Raw genomic sequence first — 23,537 nt, 5'->3', positions numbered from 1 at the left:
AAGGGTTAAAAAAATTATATGGCTTAAAGTATGAGCTCCTATAAATATTCAGAGGTCAGATGAATACCTGCATGTCATGTGACGAAGTTAACTTTAAGGAAATCTAAATCTATATAACCATTCATTTGGTGGTTATTTAAATATTTAAACCCAAGAAACTAATTTTTATTGCACCTAGTGCCAACTACTTTATTTGACATTTCATTGTAAGTCTGTCTTTTCCCAACAAAATGATGTTTGTGTTTTTAATGTGTAATGGACTCAATTCTGGGATTTTGGGGGTGTGTTATCCATTTTTTTTTTTTTCTGACTGCTTGTCTTAGTTCAGGTAGTTGCACTGTGAGACTTTATCAGAAGGTAAGCAGGGCAAATAGATTCAAGTTTCAGATTTTAAGTTCTTTTGTGAATTCAAGATTTCAAGCAGTACAGTATTCTTGTTGAACTTCCAATACATAAAGTATTTTAGAACTATTATTATTCTGTGCTTAACAAAATTAAGAGGTTGGATTACAAAATTAAGTAAACTAACCATTCGGAGGTTCTTGTTATTGTTGCTAACATTGGTTAAGAACTAACACCTGGGAAAAACTAAGGGGTTGTTTTCATAGACATAGGATATATGCATTTTATTCTGTTTGGAAACTTGGTGACTGTCAAACATCAAGTTCTTTTTTATAGACTGTTTTTATGTTGCTAGAAGAGTTCCATGCACCTTTAAGTGTCCAGATGAAAAAGGAAACCATCCTGTTATGGCAAACTTCCAATAATGTCTTGGGTGGTCTTAATAAGTAGATCCTTTGTGATTACATCTCATTGTGAAATTTCAATGAAAGGAAGATTCCACTGTTCTGTACTTGAACTTGTTTCCTTTGCTTATTATAATAACCCTATAAGCTAAAAGAGAAATTTTCTACTTGAGAGTACACATGGAAAGTTATGCAACTTCACAGAATATAATTCTATATTGTAGAACCGACTGTTAGCATCCATTGTGGCCTCTCATTAGGTTAGCCAATTATTCAGTCAGTGCTTGCCCTAACCAAATTAGTTGTTACTGGAAAATTCAGTTGCTGCAAAATGTTGATCAGAGTTCATTATTAGGTTATACTTACAGAGATCAAATATCCTATGCTAGCTTCTTCTGTTGGCGATCTGTTAATCTCTATAAGTAAAACAATCTCATGGTTTATAGCTTAAATTGTTATCACTTATTTACATACTGTTGTTACATTTCTTGAATTTTGTACTTGATGTCTTATCTACAGCTGTATTATAAGAAGAGTCACATTGCTTCTGGCATTACTAAACATAATGTACCTTAATACTGGGTAAATAGCCTTTAGCTTTCCCAATCATTTAGTTACTAGACTGCAGCTAGTGTATTGTAATATATAAGAACTGTCAGCCAGCTGTAGCCTATGTAATTTACTTACTCTCAACTTTGAAATACCTCATCTGAAAAATGGGGTTAAGGATAGTTGCAACTTTGGTTATTTGTCATGATTATATGTGATAGTTGCTCCAAATCAATTATTGTTACTATTAGTCCATGCCAACCAAATTGTTACTGTTCGTCCATGCTAACCTAATAAAAAAGCATATATCGGAAATAATTTGAATTTGGAAATATGTTCTATGCATGGAGTTTTGCCCTTCTTTCCTTGTTCTCTCCTTTCCACACTCATTACTGATGTCTTATTACATGCCAGGCACAGTGCTTGTATAGAGACACAAATGGGATATGGTCATTTCTTTCACTGAAATTATAGCCTAATGGAAGAACTTAGTTTAGTTTAGTTTTAGCACAACAAATATATTACCTTGCACAAGCACTTAAGAATATAAATACAAAATAAATACTCATTTCGTGACTCAGTTCAACCAGAATTTATTCATTATCTTCAGAGAGACCCAATATCCTGTGGTCGTATTCCTGGATGTTAGGAGAAAAGGCAGATACTTATTAGAGATAGAGGTTCAGATTAGATATTTCAGGAACCACTCAAGAATGAGAAGGTCTGTTTATTATACTTTTCAGTTTTGGGTGGGGAATAACCTTAATTGAAAGCTTAAACACAGGTGCATTAGGAAACACAATTGGTGTTTGTCTTTCCTCATTTGAGTGTGTAGATAACTAATGAATACCCGGTGTGTAAGGGTATAGGTACTTGCAGCATTTGAGTTACATAAGTTAATTAATTAGTAGAGACAAATAGTCAAGACTGATATGAAACTATAAATTCTGATTATTTAATATATTAAGGTGTATACTAATAAAAATTCCATTAATAAGATGTTTGCAAAAATTTATGTGTTTTTTTTTTTCCTTTTTCTTTTTTTTTTTCCCTTCAGGGCATCTTCTACACCCAAGCCTGAGCCAGTTCCCGTGCAGAAGGTGTGTTTCTCATCTGGTATCACTAGGTACCACTTGATAGTCCCTCCTGAATCACTGTCATTTCCATTCCTTGTCTTAGGCCATACTGACAATTTATAGTTTCAGTACGATTTTCCTTACAGTTCTTTTCCTTTAAAGATTGTGGGGGGTGAGGGATGGAAATCAACACATACATAATTAACATCTGTAATTATACCGATATTATTAAAACATGATTTCTAGTGCCATGTATTATCTAACTTATTTCCATATTTCTTACATTCACATTCACTTTTAATTTGCCTATTCTTTATTCACATGTTTTAAGGAGAATAAATAAGTGGTTACTGAAAATGAGTATCACAAGTCTTTGATAACATTTTATTAGTAACATTAATAGGTTTTTAATTACATTTTCAGAGTATTCTGGATTAGGTTATTGGCAAGTACCTTCTTTCTGTCATATATAACCTCAAATTGTCCCAAACCATTTTTCATAATACAGCTGGTTTATACTTTGGGGGATTTTCTCCTTAATTTTATTTGTGCCTTTCCATTGAATTACTTATACTGATTTGCTGAGACATTAAGTTACTTCCCTCCCCCCCAATTAGCTTTTATTATTTCTACAAGGTTAATTTAGATTACTTATTTTTTTTCTTAAAATTAAACATAATAGGGCTACCTTTGTAGGTTTTTAAAAGAATTTGATTGTTTTCTTTTGGGATGGTAGGGTGAATAGGAATTTATTCTTGAATGTCATAGAAGCTTGACCTTTTGTTTTGTTTTGTTTTTAAACTTCACACTTTCTTTGGGATAGGGTTTGCAAACACAAGCTATGTTAATTTTAGGAGGAATTGATTTTTCTTAGTAGTTAATTTTTCTTTGATAAATGGCAATAAAGAAACATCTAAGATCATTTTTTTCCTCATGTAACTATTAACTATTTATTTTGGAAGAGGGAAAGAATTTTTATTCCATCTCCAAATAATATCTCAAAACATTCCAGAGAGAGAAACAGGTGGATTGTTGAGATTTTTCTTTTAAGCAATATCTTCATTCAAAATAATTCATTAGAATGTGCACATTTCTGAGTTAGATGAGAAAATGATCTTTTCCTTCTGTTTAATTTTTTTTTTAAATAGGAGACTTAGAAATATGCGTTTTTTTTCTGCATGAATCAAATAATTGTACTCTGGAGAGTAATTAAACATGTTTGAAAGATGAAATTATAATCAGGACTGTATATTTTAAAATAAATGTTTTGGTTAGCGATATTTTGTTTATTGTGGGGATTTAAAATTTTTTCCTTTTGGAAAATTAAGTGTCTGTTGACATTTATGATGGCATTTAGGCATTTTGATAGTTTTCCTACTCTAGTTCCTAAATATTTTGAAACTTCTTTAATTTTTATAAAAAAATACACTCATCGTGTGCATCTGTGTTATGCATGTTGGGATCATTTGGCATGCATGTTATGCTCGTTTTTATCTAGAAACAAGTAAAGTTTGGGCTGCTAACGGATTGTGTTTCTCTTTTTGAAAACTAGCTATGTGTTCTTTTTAGTGAATCTATTTTGCATGTATTTGGTGTGTTTTTGTGTATTTTTTTTATTTTACATAGGGAGAACCTAAAGAAGTAGTTAAACCTGTGCCCATTACATCTCCTGCTGTGTCCAAAGTCACTTCCACAACCAACATGGCCTACAATAAGGCACCACGACCCTTTGGTTCTGTGTCTTCACCAAAAGTCACATCCATCCCATCACCATCGTCCGCCTTCACCCCAGCCCATGCGAACACTTCATCACATGCTTCCCCTCCACCCGTGGCCGCTGTCACTCCTCCCTCATTTGCTGCATCTGGACCGCATGCTAATGCCAGTCTTAGTGCTGACCAGCATTCGTCTGCACTGAGCGCTGGTAAACCTGCAGTTAATGTCCCACGGCAGCCCACAGTCACCAGCCTGTGTTCCGAGACTGCTCAGGAGCTAGCAGAGGGGCAGAGAAGAGGATCCCAGGGGGACATTAAACAGCAAAATGGGTAGGTCGCCAAGGGTGCTTTCTGCTCTTATCAAAACTCTTCTTTCAGGCAATTTCCAGGAGACAATTTACACCCCCACCCCCAATCAGCAGTTCTTTGAAGGAAAGGAGATGAAGTTTTATTTGCTTCATTAACATGTAGCTTTATAGTATATACATATAGCACTTTCTGCAAGGCAATTATAGGTTAATCAAAACCCAAGTAATGCATTTTGACATGTTATGAACCACGTAACATACTACTCTGTAACTCTTTTCAAGTCCTGGCATAACATGGAGCAGCTGGTACTTACAATGCAAGGCCAACCTTGAGTCTTTCTTTCTCATTTTTTCCATCCTTTTATTAGTCACCAAAAGTTTAAACGGAGTGGTTACAGTTGTGTCAGCTTATGTATCTCACCCTAAGGAGAGGAATTGAGGAGCTTGTAAGAAGCTTTTTTTCTAGGAAGTAGTCTAAAGACAGAAAACAAATTTAGTTTTGACTCATGTCTTCGTAAGATGCATTAGCTTAGGTCAGATAGCCAGCAACATTCTTTTCAGATAAGCTTAAGCTAGAATTTAGTCTGTAAAAGCAAACAGTAATGACAGAACAATAGCATCAGAGGATGCCTCACAAACATCAGAAGCAAATTAGAGAATGTTTTCATTGTAAAGGTTTTTCTAAAATGAATGGATTTACAGAAGTGGACACTAACTATATAATGTCAGTGGAAGTTTTTGAAAATCTGTTCCCTATGATTTTTTTTTCCTTTGAGGCATTTAAAAACATTGGTTGAAGTACATTTTTTCAGCAGCTTCCATTTATAGATGGTCGTCTTATTCTTTTTGGAATTCCGTGACTGTACTTGAAGCCAGAATCGTTTTTGTAAAATCATTTTGATCAGATTTATTGTGGCAAAAATGTACTTTAAAAGGAAAACAAAGGGAAATCATCTGCATGCATGATGGTTTTTACCAATGCCAGTTCCCAGGAAAATGTAATTAAAATAATTTCGTGCATAGGTCCTTTCTGAGATAATCCCTTCCGAATGTTAATTCACGTAATGAAGGAGCTGTGCTTTCTGTAGCACTGCTGCCATGGCAACCGTGGGGCTTTGAAAAGAAGGTGGCAGGGCTCCAGGCTGCTGCTGAGAGAAAGAGCAGGAGGTCTGGAAGACCAGCTACTGCTCAGAACATACCATTTTTGTGGTTGTGGGTGGCTTTTTAAAGTTTTGATGTATATATTGAGGAAAATTAGTGTCCTTCAAAGAATGCTATTTCTTCTTTTATTTGAGGAAGAGAAATAGTATGTAGTGTTGAGGTGGGCTTGGTTGTATTTTTTTGTATGTCTATTTTAAGACAATAGAATTTAGAGTGATCAAAGGAGATATTCTGAGAAGATGCTGCCTGTCAAATTGTTGGCCCCATAGAAAACTAAAAGCAGAAGTTTACTATGTTTATTATATTCCAGTTTCAGTGTAAAAAGGTCCACTGGAAGAAGTGTCTGAACAAAAATATTTCTCCTTACTAACATTTCTTGAAATTTTATAAAATAGTCTTCTTCTTTTTTTTTTTTTTAAGGAAAAAAAAAATCTACTGACTCATAAGATACTCTTAATGTACAGGTAAAAGTAAGTTGAGGTTATGGAAAAGTACTACATTTAAAACATGAAAATATGAATATGAAGCTTAAACCTTTGTTTTACAGGTACAACTTTGATGATTAAACTTAAAATGATTTAAAGCTTGTTATTTTCAAACTGAAACCGTAGGCAGTGGTGTAGGAATAAGGCCTCAATGGTGGCTTTTTAATCAGTGGACCTGTGATTACTGAGCGTGTGCCTGTGGCTTAGCAGTGTGCAAGAATTCAGGGGAAGGGGGGTTATTACATGTTTTGCATCATTAACAAGCAAAGTATTGCTTCACATTAGCAAAGTGGGTATATTTAAAAACAGGTTGATTTCAAATGTTGTCCACATGTTAGGACAATGAAAACTTGATTAGTCTGAAAACAAAGTGTGGTGTCTAAGACAAATTTGCCGTTGACGTTTCTCTTACTACATTTAGATTAGAGAAATCAAAAATAAATCACCCTCTTTACTAGTCAGTAATCTGTCATTTTGAAGAATAGGTGTTTTGTGGTGTTGATGAAAGCATTTCCTTCATCAGGTATCAAAGTTTTTTCTGAAATCATTGTCAGACTATTTACTCATTATGTGATTAGTACATTTTTCATATTTCTATAATGTTACAAAAGATCTGCAACAGAACTCTTTCACAGTTGAGAGTTGTGACTTTTTATTGATTACTTTTTATTTTAAAAATAATATATGCCAGTAACCAAAAATTTAAGAGTTCAGAAGGGTATAAAGCTAAATTCTTAAGTTGTCTTTTTCCTCAAAGCAGAAAGATTATTAGTCTTTAAGTGATTTAAAGTAACTGACCACTTTGCCAATCTGGTAGGTGTCTCACCCAGATTTATATGGGATTAATTAACATAAGACACAAATAAGTGTTTCTTCATCATGCATTACTACTGAGAAATTGTTATTCATCGTTAAGTATGAAATCTATAATTATGTTGATAGTTTTAGAAGATTTCTTAATAATGCTATGTAAGTGTTCTTGTTCCTTCTTATAAATAATAATGAACAAGGCACTTTAAGAAATTTTTAATCTTTCTTCTACATATACAAATTATTGGTCTTGACTTGCTATTTTCCTTACTCCTCTCCCTCTTTACTCTACTTAGAACAAAATGAGACTTTATATTCCAAACTGGAAGGAAAGCTATTTTGCATCAAGTAGTTTAAGTTTAATTTACCTTTTCCCTTTCCGTATGCCCTTGCATTATAATGTGCCACTGCTTTCAAGAGGTAAGTCCTTCATGTATCCTTTATTAATTTCAATTTTGTTGGACTGCAATTTCTTCTAACAGTTCCAATATGTTATTTTGAAGACCCTGGCCTTGGAAGATGCAAAATATGATATGATAGTAATATTTTAAAATACTTTTCTCTTTACAGAAAACACAAGTGACAAAGTTAGTATCCACATTACTGGAGAGGAAATATGGTGATTTATATATGAGTAAACAGCATGAATGTGTCTGATTTTTGCAAAATTAAGATTTTGCGAAACAGCTGTCATTTAAAAATCAACATTTAGTGTTTTCAATAAGTTTGGTTTGCATTGCTATGTTGTAGTGAATTGCTTTATGGTAATAAATAATAGTATTTAACTTTTGCCATAAAATATATGTGGGGTTTGCTGTGTAGTGGTTTATAAGACATAATGCTTGGGGGAATGTAATTTGTGTTAGTTAAGACTATTAGAAGACAAAGAGAAAGATAAAAGAGAAAGCATAAACATATGTACCACTAGCAGAAAACATATTATATAAAACTGAATTGTTTTCCAAATTCATATCACAAACCAGTGTTTCCCAGGTTAAAGTCTCTTTAAGAACATTTTTGATTTTTTCAACAATGTTGCTGGAAGTTTTAGACCTCTACGTGTACAGTTGTGTGTCACTGGATGATAGAAAATTTATATATACCTTTGAAATTAATTAAGAGAGATAGTTACTGACTTATTAAATGTCATAGGTAGTTGGCATAGACATTGGGAATCACTGTGGAATACCTTTAAAACCTCGCTATTGTATCTGTTGGTCTTGATGGTACACTGGCTGGTGTTTAATAGCCTTAAAAATAGATAAAAATCACATTAGATAACTTAATTTTGTGTTATGATTAGTGTGAGCATATGCTGAAATTTATCATCAAAATGTAGATTAGAATTGGAAATATATAATATTTAACTATTTTAGGCATACCAGAGAATTAACGATCAAATTATTAGAACAACTTTATTCCAGTGTAGCTGTAGTCCCACTAATTGAATAGTTCCATGTTCCATACACATAGGAATATAGCATACCAGTGTACTAGTGAAAGAGCTCAGCCCTAATTTATTACTTAAAGTCTTATACACAAAGAATTTGACTAGTTACTAGATTCCATAACAAACAATTTTACTTGTAAAGGGGAAAAATTGGGACTTGGAAAAATAAAATATAAGTATGTAGGTTAAATATGTATATTTTTAAATTCAGGATTCAGATTCATTTATTAGGTATTACTGTCCATTGTGCTAGGTGCTTCTGGGTGCATTATGTGATTCAATTCTCATTTGAACTTTGAACACTGAGAGGTTACTTAATTTTACAGGTCATGCATCTTGTAAGTGATTAAGACTAAAGCTTAGGTTTTTTGAAGCTAGTTTGAACATGCTTTCCTCTGCATCACCTGACTGTGACCCTGGCTTATTTCTGTTACATTGAACTAGTATTTGTTTTTAATAGTGTTTTTTTTAAGATTTTATTTATTTATTTGAGAGAGAGAGAATGAGAGATAGAGAGCACAAGAGGGAAGAGGGTCAGAGGGAGAAGCAGACTCCCTGCTGAGCAGGGAGCCCGATGCGGGACTCGATCCCGGCACTCCAGGATCATGACCTGAGCTGAAGGCAGTCGCTTAACCAACTGAGCCACCCATGAGCCCTAGTATTTGTTTTTAAATGGGTTGAGTCAGTGTGAATGAATAATGTGCATAAAGTACAGTTGGGTTTGATAGTACTTCTTTTATATATATATCAGTTAGGAGATCTATCCTAACAACAAATCTGTGTTTGTATGGTTTTCAGAGTGACTTTAAATATATTAAACATATGCCCTTACAAGAAGTCTGAAAAAAAAAAGAAATCGTAATCCATTTCAGTGTTCAGGCGAGAGAGGCTTCTGTAGATTGCACTTTGTCCAGGGCACAGGGCAAGTGGGCAGCACAGCCAGGGTTGTGAAGCCAGGTCTTCTCATGGGCACATTGGCACAAATGCCATTGCAGTGTATGATGGGCCGTTCCTCTTGGGTGCCTTTTCTGAAATGCTTGGAGATATTTGTTCGATATATACAAATCGGCATCTTTAGGTTGAAACCAATCAAGTCCCCAGTTGTTGCCACTCTCTACACCATAGAATGTTTCCCTCCCAACTTCACGGTGATATAAAACTTCTCTCCTAAACTTAAAAACGTTTAAATATGTATCTAGAATTCTGTTCAGGGGAGGTTATTTTGAAAGCTATTTCCTGGCTATTTAAAATAGCAATGCAGAGGAAAGTGTGCTTTGCAGTGTGGCTGGAGCAGAGTACATATCAGTAAATATTAAGATCAACTTAGTCCTGCATCCCACCCCCGTAGGGTGAAACTCAGCCCTCTGTAGAGTTTATGAAACTGACTTTGGTATATATGTAGGAAAAACAGCTACACTGAGCAGTCTTAGTATTAAAACCGGTAGGCAGTTTTTGTCACTACATTCATAATGAATTGCTAGTTACTGTGACTAAACTTCATTTCAGGATTGATTCAATAGTGTGTTGACAAACTCTGTAGAGTTTATACTTCAGTCTTCTCTATCCATAATGGTATATCAGTATATTTGTTTTTAATGATTGTACAGTTAATAGGCTGTGTGAATGAATTATGTTTTGAGATTTTCCTTTTTCAGATGTTATTAATGTAGTTCCTTTACATATCATATCAGACATGTCATTTTGGGTAATAATTAGGTCACTAATAATACAAAAGCATGAGTTCCTTCAAATCAGTTCTAAACTTACTGAGATTTGCTTGTGAATGAGAGTGGTAATGACAGAGGAGAGTATGAAAATTAAGTGATAGCCCATTATTTATGATCCAGTATGTTTCCTATATTTTCCATTATAATCACATTTTTAAAAAATAAGAGAAAAATCAAATAGCATGTTATTTCTTTATAATATTTGTTTCAGAATAATGTTTTTGGCTTTTTAGGTTTTTATCTTAGTCCCAGTTAACATACAGTTTCAGGTGTATGATATAGTGATTTTTTGGGGGGGTTAACTTTTTATTTTAATGATTCAGGATAATTTTTGTGAGAAGATTACATTTGCTATTAATATATACTTCACATATTATGTGAGTGAAAGACTTTCTCCCATTCTCTGATTTTAAGTGATTCTAAAATGTTCTGTTTCTACATATTACATCCAGTAATTATTTTATTCTCTGCCTTTTGTTAGGAACATAATAGGAATTTGGATTCATGCTAAAATGAATTAAATCAACCTAGAGATATTTTTAAATAGTGGATCTTTCTCTGTTAACAGTATAGCAGAATTTTGACTAACATTTGTTCATTTTTGTTTGTCTGTGTTTACATGTTTATTTTGAAGCATGATGTTTTGTGTAATATCTTCATGTAAATTCATTGTTTTGAATTTCATTATTTCATTTTTTATTTTCTTCTTTTTCCTTTCCCTTTTCTTTCTTTTTTCTCCCCCCCCTTTTTTTTTGCCTCATATTCGTCCATTTTCCATTATCCTGGGAACATCAATGTCTTCTCTACTCTATTACATATTTTTTGTGTGTATTATTCCTCCTTCAGTAACCCTGGCACCGTGTAAGTACCTAATCAGTGGTTCCTTTTGTAATTTTCATTATTGTCTCTCTTTAACTTTACATCTTACTTTCAATACCACCAGCAAACTTTGTTAGTGTTTTCTCCATGCAAGAATTTTCAAATTTGTTAAGGAGCCTAAGAAACATGTTTTTCATACTAAAGAACTTCATATAAATCAGTGGGTGTGTTTTCCACTTCGGCAGTGGAAAAAATTAGTAAGCTGAACCTTCAGGGAGATAGATAAGTATTGTAGACCGTGTATACTGGAGTTAGAGACATAGTTTGGGCCTCTCTTGTTTAGTATTTTTTTAAAAGTTTGAATAAAGTCGCTAATTGTGAATATCTATATTTTGAAATAAATTATTTGCTTTTGATAGTTAAATTTATGTTCTAGCTTAAATATATATATTTTTTTAAGATTTTATTTATTTATTCATGAGAGACAGAGAGAGAGAGGCAGAGGGAGAAGCAGGCTCCCGAGAAACAGGGAGCCCGATGTGGGGCTCGATCCCAGGACTCTGGGATCATGACCTGAGCCGAAGGCAGACGCTTAACCATCTGAGCCACCCAGGCGCCCCTAGCTTAAATATATTTTTAAAAATAAAATCAGTGAGGTGACGCTCTTCTTTTATCATAGTCATCAGAGCTTAGAGTGTCAGAGCCAGAAAAGCTAAGTAAATGTTTAGAAACTTCATATCCCTTAACACAAGGCCTTAAGCTGTGGTGAATATCAGAGAGTCTAAGGTGTACCATGCTTTTTGCAAGTATGTCATGGCTAAAACGTATTCTTAAGTGGTGTCATTTTATTATTCTTATTGTACTTATTCTTAGCTTGACAAGCAGTGTATTTTAATACAAGTCTGTATTTTTACAGACCAAACCTTTTGTAGGAAATAAAATAATCTTATAGTTGAAATTGGCACCATTTAAGAGTAACTTACATTCACTAATTATAGAGAAATTTAAGCTTTAAGTTTAGTAGCTAAATATGAAGTTTTTCGAGTAATTGCATAAGATAAAGAGTTGTCAGTTTACGAAATTATATCTTCTAAATGTAGTGTGTTTATGAAGTACTCTACCTGTTCTAATTTTTTAAAATTCTCTTTTAAAAAGGATTAGGTTTTTAGTAAAAGTAATTAGTAAAGTAATTAATAGTAAAATAATAGATATTTCACTTCTGGAATCCTAAAATTTTACCATAAACTATAAATATTTTGTGTGTAAATATTATTTATTCTGTTATTTATTTTTCAAGATTTATTTATTTGAGGAAAAGAGCGTACAGACACGCACATGGGGACAGGGGCAAAGGGAGAGAATCTCAAGCAGATTCCCACCGAGCTCGGAGCCCCAACATGCTCAGTCTCATGACCCATGAGATTGTGACCTGAACCTGAGCGGAAACCAAGAGTTGGACACCTAGCCACTGAGCCACCGCAGCGCCCCTGTTCTGTTACTTACATATGCGGATGACCCATAGTCTTAAAATATGCATTTCAAATGTTTTTAGGCATCATAAAAGAACACATTATGTGATCATTACTGTGCACTAGGTACTTTGGAAAACACTTTACATACATTATTGATCTTATTTATTCCTCAAAGCAGCTCTTTAAGGTAGATGCAATCCCTTTTTCTCAGATGGGTAAAATCGAGATTTTAAATGACTTGCATAAAACACACACTACGTGAAGGATGTCATGCTTGAAACTGTTGCCTGTCTTTTTAAAGCCAGTGTTAATGTTAATCCTATCATGTTGTTCACTGGGCAAAAACTCTTCTAGTATACCAACACAGTTTTGGTAGTGTAACTATTAAAATGACAACAGTCCAGTGGCGTTCTGATAGTACCTGTGATTTTCTAGCAATGAGTTACACCCAGGAGGTGTTGCCACCCACATCTGATACTCTTTGAACACTTTGCTTAGATCTTAACGGCAGTAGTCTGCTAGTCCAGACTTAGGCTCCTTTTTCTCTCCTGGAATTACACTCAAGGCTTCCAAAAGTTTGCATTTGTCATGTCTTGGGGGGGGTGCGGGGGGGGGGAGAGAACGGAGTATTCGTTATGTTCAGAAGATCTTAGGCTAAAGTATTAACATACATTATAAATTCCTTAATGTTTATGCTTTGTTAATAGAAAAATGAATGTTCGTAGCAAACTCAAAGTTCTTGAATTCTGTAATTTACTAATCCCTTTCACATATATTATTTCATTTAACGCTTAGAACAATGCCATTTTGTATGTGATATATTCATCTATAAATGAAAAACCAGGCTCAGTGAGGTTGACTTGTCCAAAATCACACATCTGTAAAGTCATAGAGCCAAGATTTACATCTTAGTGTTTTGATAACTATTTCACTGGTTTCCCATATACCATAGCTCTTATTCCCTACACTGAACCTGCACACAGCTTTATTTAGGATGAGGGATATCTATACACATGAATGAGAAAACCATAGAAAGTAAGAGTTCTGACCCTTTTCAGAATTGTGTTTAGAAGTACTGACTTACTGTACTAAACCATTCTTAGTTCCTGGGCGTAGTGAAGATATGGTCATTTAATTTTGTGAAAGGCAATACATTTTGGAAATATGTTAATATTTAACAGTGGTTGTGAATATAGTCCATACCTGTGTTTTGTTAGGCATAAGATAGGTAGAAGAACAATACAAGTAATTTCAAAAAAGTTTTTTAAACTCCTGTGGATGTTGCAATTCTCATTATTTTCCTTTTCTTATTCTTTTCCTTTTCTTTATGCTGGAATCTCTCTTCTGCTGCCTTCTTCTGTCAATTAAAAGGAAAACCCCACCTAAACGGTAAACTTTCTCTTGAATAGATATTTATATTATTTTATGTTAGCATAGAAATACCTTTTTTTTTTTTTACTAGTTTAAGAAAAAGCAAGTCTATTATAGAAGGGCGCCTTTTTAAGAAAATTGAGGCTGAGTTCACTTGGAAAAGCAAAAGATATAAAAAAGAACATTGATACTAAATGTGTGAATTATAATTTGGCAGAGGGTATTTTATCCTTAGTATGATTTAAAGATTTGTAATTCTTTCCTTCCCTTTTAATCCTAGCCCACCAAGAAAACACATTGTGGAGCGCAATACGGAGTTTTATCACATACCAACTCATAGTGATGCCAGCAAGAAGAGACTGATGGAGGACACCGAAGACTGGCGTCCAAGGACTGGAACGACTCAGTCTCGTTCTTTCCGAATCCTCGCCCAGATCACTGGGACTGAACATCGTAAGCAAATACCTAGGGATTCTAATATACAAATGTTCTTTGCCATAGAGAATAGCATTTAGACAGATGGGCGATTATTGGAAAAGAGTAATTTTCCTGAGGCAGTTTGCTCTTAAATTAGGCCATGCATAATGTGGGTAATGTAAATAAGAACTAGCCCGGGAGAATTGCATTGAGAAGTGGAGCAATAGGAGCGGTAGTAGTAATAGTACTGACCATACTATGTAGCCAGTGACAGCATGATGTGGAGTGTTCTTCAGTGGCTCTGTGCAGCTTGACCATTTGATACTGATTGGTACAATTAATTGCTCAAGTGATTTTTCAAGTTAAAAAAAAGTCAACTAATATTGGATATTGCTTATTATATTTCAGTGAAAGAGTCGGACACTGAAAATACAAAGAAGGCAAAGTAAGTTGTCCATTTTTTTGGTAAATTGAATGCTTTCCTTTTATGAATGGTCTCGATTTGTTTTTTCACATTTTCAAGTGTAGTGGTATGGCTTTTTGTCTTTGTAACTAGAAGCTGAGCATTTAACTTTGGTATCTTTTGTGGGACTTAACTGTGGGACTTAAAAAACTTAACAGATTTTTAAATTAGTAGCTATTATCTTCATTTCATGTAAGGTTAATTTCCTTTCATATTGAAGTAAGTGGGCAGAAGAGTATACTTGGGGATGCTTTGCTAACACTACAGATCTCTGTGAATGAATTTGTGTTGTCTTATAGAAATTTTATTTTGGGCATAAAAATGGATTTCCAGGAGGGCTCTATAGATTAATTTCTATATTTATAAAAATGCTCTACCCTTAAAATCTTCACTATTAAATAAAATAGCTATGTGAAATTAAGCTTTTATAAAGCATGTTTTCTGCATGATGAACTAAGCGTACAAACTTTTTCCTTCTCTTTCTTATGACTCTTCTATCACTTTTCTTTTCTTTTCTTTTCTTTTTTTTTATTTCCACAGGGAAAAGATACCCCTTCACGTCTTTAGTCCCAAATACACAAAATTACGTGACTGGCACCATGAAGTTTCAGCACGTGCTCTTAACGTACAGTGATTTATGAGTCTTGCCCCCCCAAGCAGCCAGCACATACCTTTTCATTCACTTTTTCTTTTTTCCAACCTCATAGGAAAATCTGTATTAAATTTGCCTGGCAAAAAAATAGAACCTTTTCTATACTTTTCTAACCATCTCCTGCTATTGTAAAAAAGAGGAAGAGGAACTTGTTTTGTGCTAGTTGGTAGCTCACAAATATTAAACCAAGAGAGCAAATTAAGGGACTCCGATCTCTTCAGTGGTTTTATATCTGTTTCCATTGTCATTAGAGTGGTGACGTTGGAAAAGGAACTCTATTTGTAAGTTGAATTTGGTTGGTTGTGTGAAGCAGAGGCAGATGAGCAAATAATATCCTCATCTAATTTGGAAAATACATCCTTAATGTTATTACATTTCCCAAGATTACTTCTAAATTCATTATTACATAATGTTCAAAGTGGTTGTAAATTACCCTAAATAATCAAATATTGAGGAGGCAAGATAAAACAGAGAAGACTTTATTAGAATAGAGTTTATTATAGATTTGGGTATTTTTTAAAGCAGGTACTATTTCAGGATGGCTATGAAGAGAAGGAGGCCCAGATTTGGCTCCTAAAAAAGGAAAGAAGAGAATTCTGCCCCTATTTGCAATGGGAAAATTGAGTGTTCTTTTAGTTTGGTTAGCTTCAAAAATCCTATTTTCTACCAAAGGAAATATTTGCAAACTGGTGGATGTTTTTAGGGTATAAACAACTTCAAGGCATTAACTAGTAAGAAATAGAAAAGATAACTTTGCTTTGTTTTTAAATGAACATAAAATAAATTATAAATGATTCTTTATGTCACATCAGAAATATTTTACTTAGTGATATAAATTATTGTGTGTTGCTGCTGTTCCTAGGAAACTATATTTTGGGCAATACATGCAAGCTAATATCTGACCAGATATGCTTTCTGTTTTGTAATATAATGTATTATATGTTAGTTCTAAATTCAATAATAAATGCATTTTGAAGTTTGGAAAAGTACTGTAATAAAGTTGCCTTTAACTTAGTTTTGTAATTGTTTTCTGTTTCCCTGAAACTAGTAACAGTGCCATCCAAGACTTGCTACACTATACTTGGATAAAATAAATAATTCTCTTGACAATTCATTTGGAAAACATTTTTAATTTTGCGAGACTGCTAAAATGAGTGTGGAGTATGACAAAGGCCTGTATTTGTTTTTGTTTATTTTTTTCTGCATTGTCATGCATTTTAACATAATACCTTATGTGAGTAGCATAGAAGATTAGTGAGGCTATGGCACAACACAGCATTAGTCTTTGTGGAAAATGATTACTGAGGGATTTTGCCTGCATTCAAGGTATTTAAAAAAATTTTATTTTTTTATAAGTGAGCTCTACACTCAATGTGGGGTTCAAACTCACAACCCTGAGATCAAGCATCACATGCTCTACTGACTGAGCCAGCCGGGTGCTCCCATTCAAGGCATTTTTATTTTTCCACCTTTTTTTCACTTTGATGTCACCATAGACTAGGACAACTGCCTGGCAATTTGGAGAAACTAACATTAATTTCAGTTAATGATGATTACTATCTAAAATTTTGCACACAAAATGTATTTAAAAAACTAGGATTTATCTATGCTCATTTCCACCATACTTCCTAATTTAGTAAGGTGTCTTTCTTTTACTGTATTAGATACTGCTTGTGGTTTTATGATCCCGACATCAATCCATTATTACTGTGTCTCTCGCCTCTATAGGAAAATATACTTTCTTAGACCAGGCTTTCCTGGTCTCATTCATCTCAAAAGAAGATATTTGAAAGTAGATGGGGGCGCCTGGGTGGCTCAGTCGTTGGCCGTCTGCCTTTGGCTCAGGTCATGATCCCAAAGTCCTGGGATCAAGCCCCGCATCGGGCTCCCTGCTCGGCCGGAAGCCTGCTTCTCCCTCTCCCACTCCCCTCCTTGTGTTCCCTCTCTCACTGTGTCTCTCTCTGTCAAATAAATAAATAAAATATATTAAAAAAAAAAAAAGAAAGTAGATGGAATCAAATTCTCATGAAAATAGATGGTAGGGTAGAGTAAACAAGGTATTTCCCACCAAGCACCAAATTTTTAGAGTAACTACGTAGTTGAGAGAACGAGCTATTAGAATGAGAGTTTTAGGTAAATAAAAGAATTTCTCTCTAATAAGACAAGTGAACATGTCTAGAACTTTATGACTTGAAATAAGTATAGTTGAAAATAAGAATTTAATACCTCCCTGATTAAAAATAAAGTATTTAATATCTCATTGAAAGCATACACTTAGATAAGTAGAATGATGTATATTTGAGTATGAGTATAAATGTTCAGCTTGGATCACAAAAGACATTCCATTTGACCCCATCAGAGGTTGAATTCCTGTGTTCAATTAATCTTCTGGGACATCTTATATTCCTAGCTTAAAAGCTAGCCAAATATTGTAAAAGCTCCTTACAAAAATATTATTGTAAGTCTAGTGACCTAATTTATAGCTTGTTTTTGTTTGTCTCTCTTGTACAGACTTTCTTTATTATAGGCTTGTTTTTTAATGTAGAATTTGAAAGTTAAGAATTTTTAACATTTTTACAAGGTTTTACCAATTAGAAGATGGAATGTCTCTCACAAAGTGAGTATTTTTGATGCCTTGAAAAATATTTATGGAAACAGAAACACATTCATTTTATACATCCTTATGCCCTTTAGGATGCCCCTTAGGAAGACTCAGATAAAAATATTGTAGAGAGCTTATTTAATAAAAATTATGATATTAAGATAGAAACTGTCCCATGTTTTATTCAGATTTATTCAGAAATTTGGGTAAATTAATTTCCCCAGATGAAAAATGTCATAATTTTTTGCATCTCTGATGTGTATTTAAAGTCCTATAAATCACAAATACTCATTTATTGCCTGAATTATTCTTTCACACAAAATAATTACTTAAATGCCAGGCACAGATAGGTACTAGGGGCTAAATAATGAGTAGCAGAAAATATATAAACAAGGTGATCTGAGATAATTGTGTTATTAAGATAATAAATTAGTATAAAGGAAATTTGGCTTGGACATGGAGTGGTTACATAGGTTGTATGGATCTCTGCGGAGATAACCTTAATGCCATCATCTGAGAGAGGAAAAAGAGTCAGCCATGTGATGACTTTGGGTCACTGTTCAAGGCAGAAGAAACGAGTGTGAAAACCCTGAGGTGAAAAGGAGAGTGGCAAGTACACAGAACAGAAAGGACAGCGTAGCCAAAATACGATATGTGATGGGAAGCATGGTATAAAAATAAAATACTGATACCTATAACTTATATTCCCCATATTATCCACAGCATTTTGAATGGGAAGTTGTCTTATATCTAACTTTAAATAAAAAATTAAAAATGAAGAACCAAAAAGGTTTACCAAAGTTTTATCAAAGCTAAATAAGTACATTCATCTACTTAGTGTTGTTCTGGGCATAGTTGTCAGCTTACTGCTTTTCCCATTAGACCCAATGAAGACTTAATAAAACGAGGCATTATTACAGTATATGTTGGTAATGCATTTGTAGGGATCAGAATGCCCTGTAAAACACACATAAAGACATTCAAAAACACTTCCAATGTGTAGAAATTAGACATAATGCCTTATTCATAATTTAGGGATGACTTTGGCAATTCAGTTCTGTCTATAAAAACATCATCAAGAATTGTTTGAACTCATCCCTTTTTGTTTGTCCCATTCAAGAAAATTACTTGAACCAAGTAAATATTTCCTTGCTCTTCTTTCCAAAATAGACATCATTACTACAGAATAGTAAGCAAGGAATGTAAATTCTGAGTTTGAGACTCAGATTTGTAACTCAAAAGTTTCTGCCCCTGAGTTTCCCACTTCTTTAAAATAAGGAAGTTACAATCAGTGGTGGACACTGTGAAGCACTTCCAGATATCACCTCAGTGGAGGACTTAATAACCACTCTTGGTGTGTGTGTGTGTGTGTGCGTGTGTGTGTGTGTGTGTGTGTCAGATAACCTTCAGCGGTCACCCCATTCACATGTCACCTCAGCAGCAGATGCCCTTCCTCCAAAGCCACAGCTTTGTGGGGTTGTGCACATGCAGTGAGCTGACTGGAGGGTTATGGGGCTGAAGTGAAAAGCCTGACCATTTCAGCCAGGTAGGGACAACCTGGGAGGGTCATTCTAGTTCTTGTAGATCCCAGCTTGGACCTCGGTTGTGTGGGTTCTTCTCATTTCTTCATCATCCCTTCACGCTCTCCATTTTTGTCACTTCTGATCCCTTCTCCTTGAATTTCCAACCCAGATCACAAACAGCATTTAGGGAAACCATTAAAATGAAAGATCAGGTTAGGGCAGCCGGCAAGGTATATGGAAGTGAAAAAGAGCATACATTACTTTTCTTTGCCTTGAGTAAAGGATGTTTTTTAGGTGATTGCATCAGAAACATTCTGGGAGTAATGAGTTGGTAAAGCAATTTAGAAATCATATGTAGTCAAAGCTATATGAATGAAACAATGAGAAGCTTCACAGTGGAAAATTAGGATGAACTCTTGAGTAAATGTAATAAGCTCTTGTAACTGACAAGCAGCACTTAATAAAATATTATTATGATTTTGTATATTGTAATTTTCCATATGCAGAATTTTAGAATAAACTATATTAGCCATTTACTCAGTCACTTAATACATTTTATTTGAACACATCTGTTTTCTTCACATCCATGAAAGTTTATTTTCTGTTTTCTCTTTGGGGAGATGCTGCTGAGTAGCCTTTGGAAATGTGTAGGGGGATAATACAGATCTTACAAGGCTAGGAGGATGCTAGTGGGGGGCTAAGGATGCTAAACGTCTCGTAATGCCCTGAATAATTTCACAGAATGAAGCGTGATCCTGCCCCAAATGCCCATGGTGTACCAGTGAGAATGACTAGGCTGAGAACAAATCCTCCCTCTTCCAAGATTTTCTTATTCCTTCCTACAATTCCAATCACACAGACTCACCCACAGTGTGCTACCTCCACCCTCCACAGTAGCAATAATCTTAACTTCTGAAGTAATATACTATATAATTTCTACCACTCCTTTCCTAATTTGTATTATAGATCTTTATCTATATGTCATAAATCTTCAACTCGAGTATAAGCTCTTTGAAGCCAAGAGTCTTAGTATAAAAATATAAATTGGAAGGAAAAGGCATTCTAACAGGCATAGTATTTCTTTCTGGATACAACTGTAAATGTGTAAGTAAAGATCTGTACACTCAATATATAAATGGGCATTTAATATAAATATATATATAAATACAATAAATACATAAGTATACAGATATAAAAAACACGAATATAATTTGAAAGTAGGTGTTAGGACTGTAAGATTCATCTTTGGTGAACTAATTCTTAAATTAGAAATATACTGTATTAGCTCAGGCTGCCACCTAGATACCACAGACTAGATAACTTAAATGACGGAAATTTATTTTCTAACAGTTCTAGAAGTTAGAAATCCAAGACCCAGGTGCTATCAGGGTAGATTTCTGGTAAGTCTTTTCTGTCTGGCTTGCAGATGACTACCTTCTCAATGTGTCCTCACATGGCCTTTCCTCTGTGGACACACAAAGAGAGAGAGTTCTGGTATCTCCTCTTTCTATAAGAATACCAATCTTGTCAGATTAGGGCCTCACTGTTAGGACCTCATTTAACTTGAATTACTTTCTGATAGGCCTTATATCAAAATACTGTCATGCTGGAGGATTAGGGCTTCAACATACGAAGTTTTGGGGGAAACCATTCAGTCCATAATATATACCAGTGGCCTTTCTGTACTAATATTAATTTGGCAGAGTAGTATTTTTAAAAAAAAGTTATTCTTAAGTAGACTCACTGACTTGGACCCAGATAGAAGGATTGTTGTTACCTCTGTTGTGGCACCTCTTTTTCTATTTTGGATAACAGGTGTTTGTCTCCATGCCCTGTATCCCTAACTAGAGTATAAGCTCTTTGGACGCAAGAGTTTTGGTATCCTCACTGTATTTGGCACTAGTTAGCACTAACTAATGGTTTCTAATTGCATGTAAATGTATATTCCTCCAATTTCTTATTTGTTGAATTTTAGGGAAATTGTTAACAGCATGGTAAACATCACTTTTAATTGAATATAAATTCAATACAAGTCAAGTTTTTATAAAAATCAAAACATTAATATTTGTACTGTAGGTAAAGTGGAGCCATACCTAAGTTGCTTCAAAGGAGAATTGTTGTGCTTTGGCAACCTACTTGGTAAAAGTGTTGATGCTTTCCCCCAGTGTTATCTGTTTGTTAAATGGTTGTGGAAGACACTTTTTAAATTAAGTGAAAAATTTGTTTCTTAATCCATCTTCCTGTGTTTTTGATCTGTTTCAACATGAATAGCTTAGTGAGTCCCGTGATAAGACAATACCTGACTAATTTTAGAAATGAGTATATGAAATGCTTAGTACTCTGATTGGAAAAACCAATAGAAAAAATTTTATCATTCCTAGGGAAATGGAGAAGTTTGAAGTTAAGAGTCTAGTCTGCAACATTGACTGAAAAGAAGCAACAGCTATATTATTAACAACATATTAATAATGGAAAGCTAATAATTATATGTGACTTACCAGAGTAGAGAATTATGGGAGGCTATAGGAAATTTAATTGAGGGGTGCCTGGGTGGCTCAGTCAGTTAAGCGTCTGCCTTCAGTTCAGGTCATGATCCCAGGGTGTTGGGCTACCTGCTCAGCGGGGAGCCTACTTCTCCCTCTGCCCCTCCCCCTGCTTGTTCTCTCTCTCAAATAAATTTAAGAAAAGAAATTTCATTGAAAGATAACTTAAAAAAAATATACCTAAAAATATATCATTGTGTCGGGCACCATACAATTTAAGTTAAAGTGTGATTTTCTTGATCTCACCATCTTTTATAATGTAAAATATTTATTTAATAAGCAGTTTTAAATTTTTCATACTTACAAAGGTCTATATGAATAAGTAAAAAAATAGCATTTTAGTTAGCAAAAAGATGTATAAAATTATGATCAAAACCTTTTTTCAGTCTTTTATCTCTCTTGTTCAAGTAATGATAGGTTCTGATTTTTCATATATTATGGTTACGAATAATGTATTATAGGTATTTTTAATTTTCAAAGACTTAAAATACTCCTCAAGGGAGGAGTAACTACCTCTCCCTTTGGTAGGAAAATAGTTTAAACTCTAGTCACCACTTACATTACACAAAGCTATAAAACAATAAGAAGGGGAAAAATCCTCTATGTATGGGCTGTCCCATAGCACTAAGTAATGTCCACATGCTTTCTAGCTGAAGGTTATCAAAACAAATCTTAAGTTACTTCTTGACTAGAAACCTGTCATCTTTGTACATTTATTGAAAACTTAGCAGAAATTTCACAAATATTTCCAAACATACTCTTTTTATAGCAGGTTTTTAAAATAATTTAGTTTGTTCACATGTTTCCGTAACCCACATAAAATAGTTTAGTGAAGAAACAGTTTGCTGACCTGAGCCATGTCTTCCTTCAATTGCTGTTTCACAAATATACTGGACTCCTGGTGTTTATCTTTTTTAAGACACATGTATTTGAGTAGATTACCTAAAAAACTATTCTTCATAGCCATGCAAAGAAATCAGGAATCATTCACTAGTCTCATATTCCCACATATTTTTATGAAGTGTAAGAACAAGTGGATTTGCTAAAAAATACACAACACGAAGGTTTCTACAACAGAGTTTAATTTTAAAAAATAAAAATAATAACAGCCAGATAGAATCTCTTAGCTGTCACCATCATTACTGCAGAGTATGTTCGTCAACCTAGAAAAAAGTCCATAGGTCCAAAAAATGGGTATGTAACCAAGCGCTGATTTATGTCTATTGCAAAATATGGAACATTTGTAATTTATCTCTTTTCATTTTCTACTGATGGATTACACTGCCCTTTGCAAACGCTGGTTTGGTGACCACTGTATAATGTAAAGATCGCCATCTATTGAACATAAGTAATTACTACACTTCAGTTCCTTGTGAGAATAGTACTTTAAAATCATTGAAGAAACAGTTCCTATATACACTCTGTATTTTCACACACAAATTGTTCATTACTTTTCCCAAATTAATCTGGGAAGACTACTGCTTATAAATATCTTTAAAAATAAAAATCAGTATTTGTAATATGCAGAAATTGACTTTCATGGTCCATATGCTCATTGTTGAAAGATAGAAACAAGCAAACAAAAACCATCCAAATCCAGAGATAAATACTGAAAAAGTTTTGGTTTATTTACATTCTATAGAGAATT

At 34.0% G+C, this 23,537-nt stretch overlaps 1 protein-coding gene across 3 annotated transcripts in view; it reads left to right on the top strand.

Moving 5' to 3' along the window:
* PDLIM5 (PDZ and LIM domain 5) overlaps window positions 1–23,537 on the top strand; it is a 202,678-nt gene that overhangs the window by 113,358 nt on the left and 65,783 nt on the right. The window contains exons 4-8 of one of the 3 annotated variants that reach the window (XM_028117813.2): window positions 2,353–2,395; window positions 3,998–4,416; window positions 13,690–13,707; window positions 13,970–14,142; window positions 14,515–14,551. In XM_028117813.2, coding sequence (XP_027973614.1) covers window positions 2,353–2,395; window positions 3,998–4,416; window positions 13,690–13,707; window positions 13,970–14,142; window positions 14,515–14,551 — 690 coding nt within the window. Of the gene's footprint in view, window positions 1–2,352; window positions 2,396–3,997; window positions 4,417–13,689; window positions 13,708–13,969; window positions 14,143–14,514; window positions 14,552–15,109; window positions 15,616–23,537 lie in introns of those variants that run through there. The other 2 variants (XM_088021106.1, XM_028117814.2) reach the window with 2 other exon arrangements.

The sequence above is a fragment of the Eumetopias jubatus genome, unplaced genomic scaffold, assembly GCF_037043125.1.
Source record: "Eumetopias jubatus isolate StellerSeaLion01/CBP00866 unplaced genomic scaffold, mEumJub1_p1.0 scaffold_2, whole genome shotgun sequence".
Taxonomy (NCBI): Eukaryota; Metazoa; Chordata; class Mammalia; order Carnivora; family Otariidae; genus Eumetopias; species Eumetopias jubatus.
The sequence above is the reverse complement of the archived record's forward strand: the minus strand, read 5'-3'. Positions and strand labels throughout refer to the sequence as shown.